At 39.2% G+C, this 16,140-nt stretch overlaps 1 protein-coding gene across 2 annotated transcripts; it reads right to left on the bottom strand.

Annotated features, from left to right (window-relative positions):
• Positions 1 to 720: 720 nt before the first annotated feature.
• On the bottom strand, positions 721 to 15,101 carry BIVM (basic, immunoglobulin-like variable motif containing). Of its 2 annotated transcripts, XM_014873344.2 has the most exons (11): positions 14,979 to 15,097; positions 13,378 to 13,978; positions 12,349 to 12,475; positions 11,338 to 11,433; positions 11,150 to 11,254; positions 9,314 to 9,408; positions 8,041 to 8,173; positions 5,749 to 5,820; positions 4,819 to 4,902; positions 3,133 to 3,229; positions 721 to 2,169 (listed from the first exon to the last, which is right to left on the bottom strand). In XM_014873344.2, exons 2-11 carry the CDS (start codon positions 13,865 to 13,867, stop codon positions 1,879 to 1,881), a joined length of 1,590 nt encoding a protein of 529 aa, XP_014728830.1. In that variant the 5' UTR covers positions 13,868 to 13,978; positions 14,979 to 15,097; the 3' UTR covers positions 721 to 1,878. The 2 variants fall into 2 exon arrangements, with proteins under 2 accessions (XP_014728830.1, XP_088016013.1); XM_088159887.1 differs by lacking the exon at positions 5,749 to 5,820 and having other exon boundaries at positions 14,979 to 15,101.
• Positions 15,102 to 16,140: the final 1,039 nt, after the last annotated feature.

The raw sequence follows: 16,140 nt of genomic DNA, 5'->3' as shown, positions 1-16,140 counted from the left end.
CTCCTGGCCCAGAACAAAATTCCACAATGCAGGCCAAAAGTAGTCCTACTTTTCCCACCCCCGAACATGATTTTCCCTGCAGTCTGTGCTCTCTCTGTTCTGCCCTGACCACAGCCCCAGTGCCCCCCACTGCAGGCACCCGAGCACTCAGGAATCCCTAGGGAAAGCTCCCTAGGACATGCTAGAAAAATCCATATATTACATACTCCGTGGATGAAGTGTGAGTCTCCAACCCAAGAGCAAAACAACTGTAAAACCAGAATTTCATCTCAACCTACTTTAAGCAGAAGAGCCAGATATCACCAGAGGAGAGACCCTGTTCCTCAGTGCAACTACCATTATTAAGCAAGCTATGAGACACACATGTAACTCTGGCTATGTAAGTCCTAAATCCCCTAAAGAACAAAGCTCAAGTACTCTAAACAAAACTGAGCCCTCAGCCCAAACTCAGCTTGCAAAAACATGGTCTGAAAATAGCTCATCTGGAAAATAATGTTTCAAAACCTATGGGTTTTGTTCAGTCATAAGGCTGCAGGCTTTGAGAAATTAAATAGCAGAAGTCACAGTGGCTGCACTGAGCACCAGTTTTAATGACCCAAGAGATCCTGCCTACTTTGCTAAGCAGTAATTGCAGCTCTGATCTGTCACTTACCTACTTTGCTGAAGACCTTCACTAAATGCAGGACCATCATTTCCCAGACAAATGAAAAACAAACAAGATAGAAAACAAATTTTATTGAATGAACAAAAGTCTAAAAGTCTCCCATTTTTGGTTAACAAAAGCAGCAACCTACAAAACCCCTGCATTCCATGACAAATCTTTTTATGTCAAAAAATTAATCCTTGAGCAGGTATGAACATTTGTACACAGAACAATACAACTGTTGAGATGTGTTTGGGCAAACAACTGAATTTATCAGGGAAAGAAAAAAAGAAAAAAAAAATTCACCTGGGACACCTGATAAAGCTTGAATTGTGTGCTGGCTGAGAGGTATATCATCAGGGCCTGCCAGCAGTTTTCAGCACTTGCATCCCCTTCACACAAAATGAAAAAAGCAGCAGAAAAAGGACAAATTGTAAGACTGAACAAGGAAAAGAACTGCCAACAGAACACAGTGTTCAGCTCATTTGGCTAATTGTAAATGCAGCTTTTAATACTGAATTTCATAAGCTTGTTTTAAGTGAGTCCGTGCTCTCAGGAGGCTCCAGGATAAGAGTTCAGCCACTTTACCCACAGAGCAAAGGTAACAGAAGTTCCGTCCTCGAACAGGCGATTCCTCGCAGTCAAAAACAGGCAACCAGATAAGGGAAAAGAAACTGAGACCTGCTTGACAAGATATGATTATCTGACTGACAGAGGTCAAATGGGAATTAAATGGTGAATGTACATTCTCTTTGTAAATCCAACAAGGTTTTCTAACCTATGTGATCTTTTTATGAAGTGCCAAAAACAAAGGCAATGTTTACTTTTATCTTTACACCATTTGCAGAAAAACCCTTTTTTATATTGTCATATCATAATTTTTCATGCTTTTGAACAATAAATATTTTCAATTAAGTCTGTTTATTACATTGACTGATTTCAACCTGCTCTTTTGTTTTCACAGATCAGGACATAGTACAATTATTTCAAAAGAAATGATTGATTTTACTATCATATTCACCTTTGATTGCAAAATTACAACAATCTGTGCTTATCTGTCACTTTATACATCAGATCTCATCTATTGCAACCATATCAACATATTTATTTAATAATTATGAAGCTGTATCTTATACCATAATTTCTATTCTTATGTGTTCTAGGACTAATAAATCCCTAATATGTTTTGATTAAAACTAACTTTAATATATTAATTCTATCATCTAAAGTTAATTTTAATCATTTCCATCATAATCATTGTAACTCTGATACCCACTGTTCCTCCTCTCCCGAAGATTAGATTTCTTCCACGTGGATTCTTGATGAAAGCTAGCACTGAAAGATCGACCCAGTCTTCCGTGTTGTTTCTTAGATATATTGTCTTCACTCTCAGATTTGGAAATTCCTTGTCCTTGTGTTTGGGACTGTTTATTCTGTCTAACAGTTCCAAATGGAAAATTCCAAGGACCAAATCTTTGCCAGTTAAGTCTCTGAAAGGCAATGATGCAATGAAGATTTCCTCCAACCTAATCAAAGTAAAACAGGTTCTTTGTTAAATGCACACCATAGGCACGTTTCTAAAATACATAGATATTTGACATCAACATATTGGCAAGTAACACAATACTTTCAAAAAGAAAACAAACAAGAAGTGCCACAACATATTAGCCAGGAAAAAAAAAAATCAACAAACAACGAAACACAACAATAACCATACACAGAAATATACAACTTGCATCAATCAGTTCTGGTTGTCTTCCAGATTCAATTACTACTTTCTTACTCATCTTTTTTATCTTTTTAAGCTATCCATTTTATCTTTCGTGGGCCAGTATCACTTATCTTCTGCTACTCTTTTTTTTTTACTTTCTATCTACCTTCTCAGCAATTATCTGTTCTGGTCCATTCTGATCTTGCTGACACAGTCTTCCATAGGGTCTTCACATCTGAAATCATCTCTTCAGTCTATTATTTCTCACAGAGTTTCAATCTGCAAATCACAAATACATCCTCCACCCATGAGATACAGCCCTATCTATAGGAAAGAAAGCCACATGCATTGACAGTAACTCCACACAAGGGAGACACAAATATTCTTTTATGCCTGATCCTATTCAATTGTACTTTCTTTCCCACTTAAATGTCGTTGGAGGGTCATACCCCAAAGGGTCTTTAGTTTGTCTGCACAACATTTCTATACTTGCTGCAGCTACATTTTAAACCAACAAAGTTAAATATTCTGACCAAATACATTCCGTATACACAGATATCCTGGTTCATCCTAGGATATACCAAGCTACTGATGTTTTATATCTTGTCCAGCAAGTAAATCTAAATGACTTTGGTATGCAAGAACCCACATTATATTTTTGTCTTCAGCAACTTCATAACAGAACAAATTCCTTTAGTGATCTTACACTGCTGAAGCATGAGTAAGTTTGCAAAAAACCTACCATGAATTTCCTCCCATCTTAGTGAGTTTACCTTACCTTCTTTGTTTTTCGATGTTGCAATCCTCTCTCTAGGTGTCGAATATCTAGATATTCTGGATTTTGAGTGTTTAGGTCAGTGACAATATCTGTCCACCTACAGAATAAAATCATTACTACTCAGCTGATATTTATGAAGCCTCAGCAGCACAAAGACTCAACGTGCACATACACAAATACAGACCTGTAACCTGTAGCTTTAAACAGTCTTATCAGTGATTTAAAGATAAATGAATGCATAAAGTTACAAAAGCCTCAGTATTAGAGACACGAAACTAGATGTAAAAGTGTCACTTTTAATCAAAGCATTCACAGTGATTATTCCTGCTCTCGAGAAACACCTTCCAAAATGAGTAAGAGCATCATGAGTCAGTTACATTCCCTACGCTTACCAATTCATCAGTTTGGGAAAGAAGGAAGCTAAGTGTGGTCTTGGCAAGAAGAAACATTAGCCCTTTTTTCCTTTAAACCTCTCCTACCTTTTTGCATTATTTTGTTCAGTTCCTTGGTTTCTATCACACACTAAATGTGCTTTCACCAGAGACAACTCTCATCATAACTCACTCCTCCACTGTATTTAATTCTAAACTATCAATTCAATCACTCCCCATTCACTAAGCTTTTCAAAAACTCATAATTCCTTCCAGCCCAGTTGAAATGGATCTTTTCATATTCCAGACCTTTTTAAACCTGCACACCACCTTTTCATTTCTATCAATGTCTAACTGCCTGTTTAACACCACTCTCCAAGTTCAGAATACGCATTTCTGCTCCAGCCTTTGCGCCCTTTCCTTAAGCACAGAACTTTCTGCCAGCTCTCACAGGGAGTGCAGCAGGAGGAAGAATGTCTCCACAATCAAAATTAGTATTACAAAGGGTTTTATTATATATTCAGAAACCTTTTCCTGTGCCATTTGTAGTTAATATACCACACAACGAAGTTCTACCCTTGGGACTTACAACATGCCATTTCTCAATAATCAGACGCATAATGGGATTTTAATTTTGTTGCACTTAATCTCGTAGTCCAAAATACCCAGGTACTTGGAGTTATTGACAAAGTCACATCACTGACAAAAAAATCCTGTTAAATATAACTAATCCATGATATTTCTACATAGCACCCTCTAGTTCTACTAGTCTGTATGTCTAGTTTAGACGCCAACTTTGTTTGGGTCAGACCTCATCGTAAATATACTGCTTGAATGCACAGATAAGCAAATAACACAACAGAATAGGGGCTGCACCTGAGCTAAGAGATCTCAGCAGCAGCAGAATATCCTGTGCACAGCCCAGACACAGCCTGTGGACGTCCTCGGCTCCAATGTAAACTCCTCCAAGGGCCATGCAGTCTGTAAGTCACAACTGGCATGACCGTAGGCAGCTGAGGTGCCTTTTCTTCCTGATTAATATGAGCTGTGTCACACTCAAACAAAAGATATGGGCTTTGGCTCTTAGCAGCCCTCATATGTTCTGACAGGTGATGTAAAACTGCAGAGCCACCCTTGAGGTCAAAACATGAAGCTTCTCACTACGGCACCATCTGTTTCTATTAGATACATATATATACACACTCATGTATATATTTATTCAAAAGAATTAAAAAGTCAGTTGGTGACTCTGAGTAGAGAACTACAAACTGTTTTGAAAGAAAACATTATTTTGCATTCTTACCAAGTAACATACCTTTTACAATGTATTGTTGGATGCTTTCTGCTGGGCTCTCCAATTAAGATCCAATATTCTACTTCTTGCTGCAGGACACGACCTCTGTTCAACAGAAGACACAATCCTAGTAAGATTTATTGTGCATACGAGAAAGAAAAAGAGATACTAGCAATCTCTTATTCTTTTTAGGATTTTCTAACATTTAAAATTGTTTCCTCAGCCAAACTAAAAACCAGCTCCTGTGCTAGAGCGCTTGCAATTCCATATAGGGAACCTTTTGTTTCACAGGGTCTGAAAGCAAACCTTGGGGATGCTACTACACGTTATTTGGGAGGAAGACAGATTTTCACTAAGAGCAGATTTATTTGGATGAAAGACAGTCTGGTACATGATGTAAGTATAAATATATAGGAACCAACAGAAATAAGAGTTGTGGAAAGCCACATAAATGTGGTACAAACAACTTCCTCCCTATCTGTGATGTCTAATGGTCATGAAAGAGTCCTTTCCACTATTTTTAAACTACACCTTGGCTGACAGGTGTTACTAAGAGCTGTAGGGTAACCTGTAAGAAAAGAACTGGCAACTTCCAATGCTTCCTTCTAAACTTCCAATACCAGATACTAAAATCCAAACTTCTGAATTAATACTACTTTGCAATTAACTTCCAAGAAGCTCAAAGCTTGCAGTAACCTTGCCAAGGAAAATTTTTGACAGGTATGAGGGCAGAACTGACGAGATACACAGGACTGCTCTGTGACTTCCTGTGTATAATTATCTCATGAAAAACTACATCAGTTTCATTTTTCTGCCTAGGGTATTAAACAGCATATGGCCTTATTGCTTGGAACATTTTGTTTACTTACAAAAAATTCCCTGTAAAATAACAATCTATTCCATCAGTGCAAAGATGGGAAACCAAGACACAGGATAGATTAATTGACTTACCTAAAGTCACACTGGAAGTCTGTGGTTGAACTGGGAACTGAACCCAGGTCTCCCGAGTCCAAATCCAGCAACCTAAGATCATACAGGAAGTCTGTGGGTGACCTAAGAACTGTCTCTAAACTCAGCCTAGCAACCTATCCACTCACTTCGTTTGGGACCTAAAATGTCTCTCAGCTTGATTTTCAAATAAAACCTTTCCTTTGTAAGTAGAGTGCAAAAACAGTGCAAGAACTGCTCCAGAATCTACTGGTAGTGCTTCTGAAAACAATTTTTTTTTTCCCCTCAGTAGGATCAGAAAATACAAAGAAAACAGGATGCTCATTTGGGTCTGACCTCCGGCCTAAAGTAAGGCTGTAAAAGCTTCTTGAACTTATTATTTCATGTTATATTGTTAGAAGAGAACTGTTGTTAAGAAAGAAAGCTAATATTGACTTAAAAATAACATCACTAGTGACTAAGAATCCATTCCAGCCAAGGGTAAAGAATGAAAGTGCTACTCTCACCCATTACTAAACAAGATAAATTTAAATTAGTTAAAAGGCATGTTATGTTTCCACACACTGGACCATATTATTTCTTTGTCTTCTAGTACAGAGTCTTCCTAACTGATTGAGTAAGTAAGTGATTAACATTTTGGTAAACTCAAGTAGACTGATGTGTTAGATTTCTACTTGGGGGATATTTTTTTAGACTCTTCTCACAAACCTGGTAAGTCAGTGAACTCAGTCTCAATAAAAAAACTGTATTCTTTTGTTCTTATATTAAAAGTTTTCATTAACCCTATCATAAGCTTCACACTGGGAAACAATTAGATTCAGATGATTATGCTTTATCACCTCCAATCAATGATCATTTTGAACTCCGAAAGTAGAGCTAGCATTCTCTATTCCTTGATGTGACCCTACCTCTTCAACAAAGTCAAAGTCAGACTACTTAGCAAGCAGATAGCCAGAAGTTCACCTTATATTAGTAACCTACGCTTTTCACTGTTCAGCATTCCCCAATACTGGTATCTGCTAATTTTCTCAGGGATTGACTACTTAGCTCTATGATAATGCTAATAAATACTGACCAATGGCTGAACATAGAGAAAGTCCAACAGAATCCTTTAATACCTACCATGTTGCAACTATGTCGAGAGAGGAAAAACAGCTTAATATGATTCACTGAATGAGGAAAAACAAACTGCTCTCCTCAAGAGTGCATAGAGTACTCTACTAAGTATGGCACTCTACATCGAGCAACAAGGTAAATGCCTTACAAAAGCTAATATATATCTCAAGAATATCTTTTATTTTAATATTTTCAAAGTTAAAATTTGTGGGTTTAATGCAAGACTCTCCCCAGATTCCATATGAATATTAATGCTATTACCTTTTTTAAAAAATCTGTATTTAATTAAAAACTATATTAACTATTGCATTATATTATCCTAGTAGTATAACTCTGACAAATCTGAAATTATTATACAGGGAACTGTATTTTTATTCTAAAACAACTGGAATATTAAGCTTATAAAAGTACTCCAGCATTTCAAGCATTGTTAGGAAAAGTCAAACCTAATGTCATAGTCCAAAGATCTCTTCCAGGTTTTCTCCCCCTGTTCCCTCCCAATTCCAGGTAGCAAATCATTCACATATCTTTACTTTTCTATGCCTTACATGCCAGTAGTTGGAGTTTACCACCACCATTATTAGTCAACATTAATGCAAAAAAGGTACATAACCACCATCATGTGATACCTACACAAACACTGGTAAATTTCATTGCATCCACCTCAAGAAGGATTAATATCATGTAGACTTTTTGCTTCTAGATTATAAAGGAAAATTGCAACATACATAAACCTGTTTTCTCTTGCAAGCTCTCTAGGAACAGATTCTCCCCATAATTAGCTAGCTTTTTATCGTTTACCTTTAAGAAAACCCCACCTGGCCATACAGCCATATGGCCATTTTTCAGCCCATACATTTTTAGTTTTCAGATTAGTTACCTTCATTCGTCCTTCAATAAAATAACTACCTTCTCTCTACATGGCTAAAAGGTCTTTAAAAAAAGAATTTCTCAATACCACTTACAGTTTTCTTTTTCAAGTTCTCTCAGTGTAGTCTGTTTAGTTATGTTTCATTTTAAGTCAGTCCTTTCAAATCACATTGTAGTGTTTTTCTAACTCAGACAGATGGCTATATGACACAAACTGAAATGTTCTTTATGTAGAAAAATGGTATCAAATTGAAGTAAATTTTTCTGTATGTTTCTTCCACTAAAACAAGCATGAACACAGTATCTTACCTATAGGCTTTACTAGCTTTTACTGGGGTTGCTTCAAATCCAATTGGGCAAAAATAATGGTTTTGGCAATGGTAGATGTAGGCCATTGATTCATCTTTCAGTCCACGTGTTAGCTTTGCAAGGGCTCCTGCAGCTACAAAGGAAGATCAGGTTACAGTTCTGGGTGCTTTGGATCCTGATTAACATATTCAGCAGAAAAAAATACCTTTTTTGACAACAAAGTAGTTATACTGCTTTTTAAGTGGGAGGACATGATCTGGCAGGCACGCACAAAATACACTTTTGATATCAAACTTATTACTTTTTTGTACCAGGCAGGAAATTAAATACTATCTGCCACACAGTCTGAGCTAGGGAAATGCAATATAAAGTATGCTTTGTGTTTAGATCAAAAGCAAATTTAATAAAGAACTATAAGTATCTCTTAACCTAGGAAATACACACTGCAACAGACTGCAGTCCCAGTTGCCCTAAGTCAGATGTGGCACACATTGATGATACTACTAAAACCACAGAAAACATTTTGGTATAATGAACTTCTTGGAGCTTCCTAGTCTCAGGAGCACCTATGGGCACGCAGGGTTTTATAACATGACCACAGTGCTCAGTTTCAGGAAAAGACTAGAAGAGGCACTGAAACGTGACAAGTTTCAAGTGGGATACCAAGAAAAAGAAAATCCATTTTAATAATCTCTAAAACTTTTCTACATGATTTTGTGCTTACCCAGGCCATACCAAAGGCTAGTTAACTGTGCATGAAAGTAAAATTTTTTAAATAGCATACCTAAAAAGTAGACAAGCTGCAAAAAAATGGGGCTTCAAAAGGTAATTGAGAATAATCGCCTAACTTTAGAGAGTGATGTTAGCTACAGTCAGGCAGAACAGGAAAGTTCATTATCTTTAAAACTGGGCTTTTTAAAGGCATTAAACATTTAGTCAAGACCAATACTTTTTGTTCTCCCAGTAGATGAGAGCAAACAAATCTTCCCACACACCAATGCAGAACTGGAAATAGTGTTTGCCTGGATACCTTAAAATTCCAATTCTGAGACAGAAGAGTATATAATGTATCTTATTATAATAAAAGTATAAATAAAATTTTTAGCTAAATAAGAGAAAAAGTAAAAACAGAAAAATCAGCCAACTTGGAGCTATTTGATACCTTATCTCAGATTGGAAGTACTACTTACAGACCTTGTCCTGTCAAATGCTACACACTGCAGGATTTTTCAATTTATACACTAAGATGAATACTTTAGGATTAGCTACATACCAGTTTCTCCAGCTGTCTTGTTCTTCCCATGAGGTTTATACAGAACGTATGAGCATCCCTTGATATGGAAGTGATCATTTATTTGCCTAAACCATCTGAAACAATAAGCTTAAAGATTGTAATAACTCCAGGGTTATTAAATACAATTTCATTTCCTCACACTTTTCCTATGCTGTGTCAGTTTAGGAAAACAAGTCATGGTGTGCTACTAAGTACCTACCTTGCTAATATTTAGATTGTAGATGACCATGGCACCCAACACAAAACTTAACATATCCTAGACAGAGAAGAAAATTCACAGAGCCCAGAGCCTTTTCCTTCATTTTGCTTTTCCAGACTTGACATAGATCCCTAATAACCAAAGCACTGGATGTGAAATGTTGGTCCTACTGTATTTAGCCCAGTCACCTCTAATGTTCAGCCTTTAGAAAGACACACAAATTCTGAGGTACCAAACTTCAACCCTGATTTGTAGGGTACATAAATGAAATCTAACACACCAGAAGGGACCCTTCAAGTTAAGACTTTCTGCTTATCCTGTTGGGTTTCTCTCACCTAAACTCCACAAAGCCTGAGCATTACAGAAGCCTCATACTGCAACTCCTTACCACAGCACTAAGTGAGGACAAGCCAGCAATTTTTCCACATTAGAAGATAATACCTCAGTCATAAAGCTATGTTGGGTAACGGGGCTGGATCACAGCCCTGTTTCCCAATCTGCCAAGTACTTCAAAATTATTGGACCAGGCAAGAAAAAAAGAAAACAAAAATATGGTAACTTCTCTGCTGCATAGAGGATGCTCACAGGGGAAATCAGAGAACAATTACAAGTTTAACTTTTGTGTCAACAGTCTATATAGACAAAGGGACAGAACATTTTATCAGCTTGGTCTATAAGGGTTGCTATACCCTGACATACTCCTGAAGAGATACAAATCCTGGATCTGAATTTCCTAAAGCAGGTAAGGAAATTTCTGTGACATTTTCCAATGATCTAGCCAGTATGCTGGATGGAGAATAGACTGCTACCACTTTTCAAATCCAGCATCATCCTGATCAGCCAAACACTACATATTGCCATTAAAAAAAAAAAAAACAAAACTAAATTAAATGCAACTCGTGAAGCAAGCAAGAATACTGCAAAAATTTTTAATCTCACCAAAGGGTAACACACCAAAGCCCTGTCAAAATGTTCAGCACTCTAGTACAATATGCTTCTTGGTTATGTTTAATCCTAGAATGTCTTATTACTTTAATACCAAAAAAAAAAAATCAAAACAAGAAAAACCCACAAAGAATTTAGGTCCAACCTATAAATATCAGGAAACAGCAGAGCAGAAGTGATAAAAAAATTCCAGCTCCATGTTTTTGTTGCTGAACAGTTCCACTGCAGCAAAGATTCAGCACTATCTCGTTTTCAGTTCTTAAATTACACTTTACATTAAGCTAATAGTGTGTCAACTGTCTTTCCAGACCATTTCAGTGACATTAGCAAGCATTTAACATGCATTTTCAAAAACAGGAAAATAAGTGTAAAGAGAAAGTTTCCTGACCAGGAATACTCATTAGAGTATTATAGAACCATTACACAAACTGAATCAAAAATTCAAATAGAATTTCACATTGACCTGACCTGTGTAACAACATCACACCATTCAAAATGGCAAGTGCCAACAACTCTTTGAGAAGTTTCATTGTCAGAGTACTCAGGCATGCTTCATTATTCTAAAACTTAAAGGAGGATTAACATGTCACCAACTTTGTTTTTAAATAAATGAACTACTACTCTATTTTAAAGGTTCTATCTCGTAGCTGCATCAAAAAAACCAAACATACCTCATTAGAGTTGTATTTCCAGTGAAGGGACCAAACCTAATCTCCTCAAATGGGGGCTGAAAGCCCAGTATATGCAAGGCTTCTTCTTGAGTGATGGGGGGTAAACTTAAAAAAAAAAAAGTGTTGCAATTAGAAACTTATTTTTGACACTCTAGAGGCAAAGCAAAGCAGTCTATGTGTGACTTTACCTTCCAGCTCCCAGTGTACTATATAAGAAATTCCAGCAAGACACCAAGGACGAAATTCCACAGGAAGTCTTGTATTGAGGTCGGCTAACACAATACCTTAAAGAAGAAATATCAAACATCAATTACACAATCTTGACTCATGTACATGACAAACCTTTTTTGTGTGCCATGTCACTTAAATGCCACATTATACTGAATGATTTTATGTCATCTGTGTTAAAATAAAAAAGCAAACACAAAGCCCAAAACAACCTTAAAACCAAAAATAAGCACACATGTTAAAAAATTTCTTTGCCAAATGCTACAATCCAATTTCATATGAATCAGTCAAATTTCTAACAGCTCTATGAGAGTTCTGTACAAATGATCCTGTAGGAAAATATGATTCTGTACTTATGTAACATATGTTTTTTCCCAGTCTCTTCTAACATGTGCACTTGTGGCAAACTGCATCTCTACCAATTTACTAATGAATGTCATTCTGGGCCACAGATTCCCAAAGTTAACTCTAATTTTGTGGTGAAACAGACACAAAGTTAGAACCAGACAGATACATTAAACTATTAAATTTAGTGACCTATATTAATACAATAATGTCTGTATAGAAATGACAGATTCTGATCAAGTATTTCCCAACAAATGTGAAACCAGAAGTAAAATATATCAGTGGTACATTTAAGGTTACTTTTTGCCTGAGCATGCTACTGAACTTGTATTTGGTTTTGCAATGAATCTCCAATGAAAAAGTTTTTCTTTTTTTCTGAAACCAGAAAGAACGTTTAGAAAGAAAAATGTTTTAAGAATTTAAACAGATGGGAAGGAAGTTCTAAGTTTTCTTCTAGAATGCATGAGACAGTGTGTGTACGCTTAACATTTCTACTAAAAAAAAAATTACGAAGACATTATTGAGAAGTTTGAAATCAGGTAACTAGCAAGAGTGTTTACTGAGAAACTACATGGTTAGTGTAGCTCATGAATTCTTTTATCAAATTATGAATTTATCAATACTACCATCTGCGAAGGTCCAACACTTTTCTCTCCTTCACATCTTCAAGAGCTGAACGCTGAGGACACTCTCTGTATTGTTTGCTTTTTTTTTCCACTGATTTTTTCTTTGTTCCTTGTTTCTTCATGTTGCCTGCAAATCAAATTTCAGAATCAAATGAATATCTAGTTTGCCATTCACAGCTTTCTTCTTAAATACTTTTGGTAATAGCATAAAGCTCAAATAGACAGGGATTGTGTTAGTTAGTGTAAACTGGGACTAAACATTAACTGAAAGGAGAAAAAATACATAATCTAAATTATCAACAGGTTTATAAAGCTGCCATTAGCTCTGTAAACAACACGGTGTTTAGACCATGAACAGAATTAATGATGACCTGCACAACTGTTTAGAGAGATAAGTCAATCTGATTATTCTAATGCACTAAATCACCCATCCCAGAAATAGACTCTCAGACCAACATGGACCTCCCATCTCCTAACATTAAGTATACAGGGAATATAATTAAATGTTTGTTTTTTACTGCCAGCCTTACAACCAGCTACAGTTTCTAATGAAAACATATATGCAAATCCGTTAATAATAATATACATCCAAGGTCTTTTCCTTTTTATAAGCCACTGTGACAGTAGAAAATGGAGAGCCGGGCCATATGCTAAAGCAGAAATATTTTTGTCCCCTTTTGAAGCCATGCATCCAGATGCATAATACAGCAGGTCCTACTATAACAAAAGAAAAAAAACACTGCAACAACACGGGGGAGGGCTTAGGGGGTGGGGATACCAGAAACCACCCCAAATACTACACAGTTAAGAAGTCAGCCTTGCTTTGGATCCACTTCCCCTGGCAGTTACACTTCATTTTCACTCCTTCTCTCTCTCACACTATTCTGTCTTGATGAGCAGGTTCCTTGAAATGAAGAACAAGGTCTTCTATAGCACTTCCTCACAGGACACATGTGCTGGCCAGTCCATTTACAAACAAGGTGGAAACATGAAGCCTTTTCCTTTCACATCAAAACTTCACCACCTCACCTGCTTTGCTCTTCATATTTGAGTTCACGCCATTGAACTCCGATTTGTCTATTTCCCATGCCAGTGGAAGCTTTCCAAGATTGCCAGACAGGCTTTCCAAGTTAGCATCTTCACTGTAGATAATCTCTGAAGCACCAGTTTGAACACTGAGTAAGTTAGGTGTGTTATTTCCAACGTTTAAGGCAGCACTGCTTGATAGGCAGGAACTAACTGAAGCACTTGGACTTTTACAAATAGATGTTACTCTGTTTAAAAAAGCATAGTCTGAGCAGATGGTATAAAACTTCTCTCTTGTATGAGTCACAGGACATCCCCATGGATAATGCCCATCTTCCCTAGACACCAAGGATGCAGTGGAGGCATCTGACATGCAGTATGGCTTCACGGGATCGTGAAGAGAAGCTTCCGGGGATTCTTTCCCAGGTCTGTTTTCAGTGTTTCCATTATTTCCAGAACCATTTTCCTTTTCATCTTCTGAAATAGTAGGCATTGAATGATACTAAGAGTATTGCACAGCAAAGAATACTTTTTCTTTATGTTTTAATTACAACAGGGTTTTCATCATTGCCTCCATTGCCTCTGCAAGGTATCAACGAGGTACCTGAAAAAAAAATCATGTTAGTACAGGCTTATCTTTGAACTCGTAGCCAATAAAAGCTAAAATAGCCTTCAAGATACCACAACACGCACGGTGTCTTTCCCAAAGCATCTCTAGAACTCTACAATCAGCACTTTTTATCATTTGTGAGGTGCCAACAGCACACGCTGCAGTGATATGATCATGAGGACATAATAAGCAATTACACTTATAAACCACCACACGAATAAAAATAATTAAAAGCTTTCTATATGCTCTTGGTTGTATTTGCTCTCTCCTATCCCTTACAGTCACGATACTGTTAATGTGGAGTACAGAATAATTTATACAAATAAATCATCATAGAGAAATTTAAAGTCACTTAATTCTGCTGAATACTGCAAACTTTTGCTGCAAGTGAAGTTCAAGCATACAATTACAGTAACCATAACCTCTATCGATTGTAAATTGACGACACCACCCTCAATCTGTTCCAGTGCTTTCCTCCTGTAGCTGTTAAAGGTTCCCTTTTATTTTTCCGTGCCTCTTATTCTTCAAGACGTGAGAAAAAAAGGCAGGTTTTGTTTATGGCAGCTAAGAATTAACAAATTTAGACGGCTGGCTGGCTTGCTTTAAACGATCATTTTTAAAGGGCAAGCTGGCAGTGTGTGTGTTATCTGTCATCTCAGCAGCTCGCACGTCTGCAGACACGCGCCGCAGACGGGAACCTGGCGCGAGGGAGGCAGGAATTCCGCTCCACAGCCTCCTCCCGCAACACCAGCCTGGGGCCGCTGCCCCGCACCTGCAGCTCCCGGGAGCGCCTCTGGCCTCCCAGAGCCGGCCGGGCTCCGCTTGGCCATCCGAGCACCCGCCCCTCCCCCCGCACTGCCGCCAGCCGGCTCCACAGCGAACAGCCGCGGGCTGCGGGAAGGGGTCCCCTGGGATCGTGGGCTCGCTCCCCTCCTGGGGGCCTGCGAGGGGCAGCGGCGGCGGGGGCGGCGGGGCTGCCCCCGGCCCGTGTTACCTGCGCGGAGCGGGGCTCGCCGGCGTCGCCTCCCCGGCCGCGGCGGAGCGGGGACGCGGGCGCGCCGGAAGCAGACACAGCGGCGCGCTCACCTGCGCGCCCCCGCCGCCCCACGCCTCCTCCGCCGCCGGCCCGCACCAACTCCCGCCGCCGCACGGGGCCGGGGGGAGGCGCGGGGCTGCCCGGCGGCCGCGCCCGCGCTCCCGTTGCGGGCCGTGACGGTGCCTCGGAGGAACCAGCGGCGATCGCCTCCCGGCTGAGCCGCGACTGCGCCTCGGCGCTGTGAGTGGCGCCTCTTCGGTCACCCTCCCCCCCCATAGGCGCCCTCATGGTCTCGCCCGGTGGTGTCCCTTGGGCGGGCGGGCGGGGGAGGGAGGGGAGGAGCGGGTCGGGGATGGCGGGGGCGGGAAGCGGTTCCTGAGAGGGGGCTCGGGGCGGAATAGTGAGAAACAGTGAGGGAAATGGGCCTGCACAGCCTCCAGAAGAGATAGGGATCTCATCAATGTCTGTAAGTACTGAGGAGAGGCTGCCAAAAGGATGGAGCCAGGCTCTGCTCGGTGGTGCCGAGCAATAGGACGAGAGGCAACGGGCACAGACTGATGCGCAGGAAATTCGACCTGGTATGAGGAATACGAGGATGAACTTCTTTACTGTGCTGGTGACCAAGCACTGGAACAGACTGACCAAAGAGGTTGTGGAGTCTCTCTCACTGGAGATACTGAAGAACTGTCTGGATGCAATCCTGTGCAATGTGTTCTGGGCTGACCCTGCCTGGGCAGGGAGCTTGGACCAGATGACCTTTTATTTGCACCAGGGTTCTCTTGGTTCCCTTGACAGTAGTAAGAACATGTGTAGCAACAATGTTTCTGTAAAACTGTATGAAGGTACAAAAGTTTATTTCGGGTAACACTGTCTGGAACTGCTGACAATATTTGTCATCTCATCCTTCACTGCAGTCAACCTGAACAAACACAGTGACACTGAAGATACAACTGGAATTGTTCTGATACTGCCACAATTATGTAAAATTATTAAATTTTAAATACTCAGATTGATTTTATAACGGCATCATTATAAAATTTTAAATGTCAAAAAGTTACATGATGTCCTGCTGACAGAGGATTCACTCCTGGCAATTACGACACTGCGCCCTCAGTCCACA

The sequence above is a fragment of the Sturnus vulgaris genome, chromosome 2, assembly GCF_052056855.1.
Source record: "Sturnus vulgaris isolate bStuVul1 chromosome 2, bStuVul1.hap1, whole genome shotgun sequence".
Taxonomy (NCBI): domain Eukaryota; kingdom Metazoa; phylum Chordata; class Aves; order Passeriformes; family Sturnidae; genus Sturnus; species Sturnus vulgaris.
The sequence above is the reverse complement of the archived record's forward strand: the minus strand, read 5'-3'. Positions and strand labels throughout refer to the sequence as shown.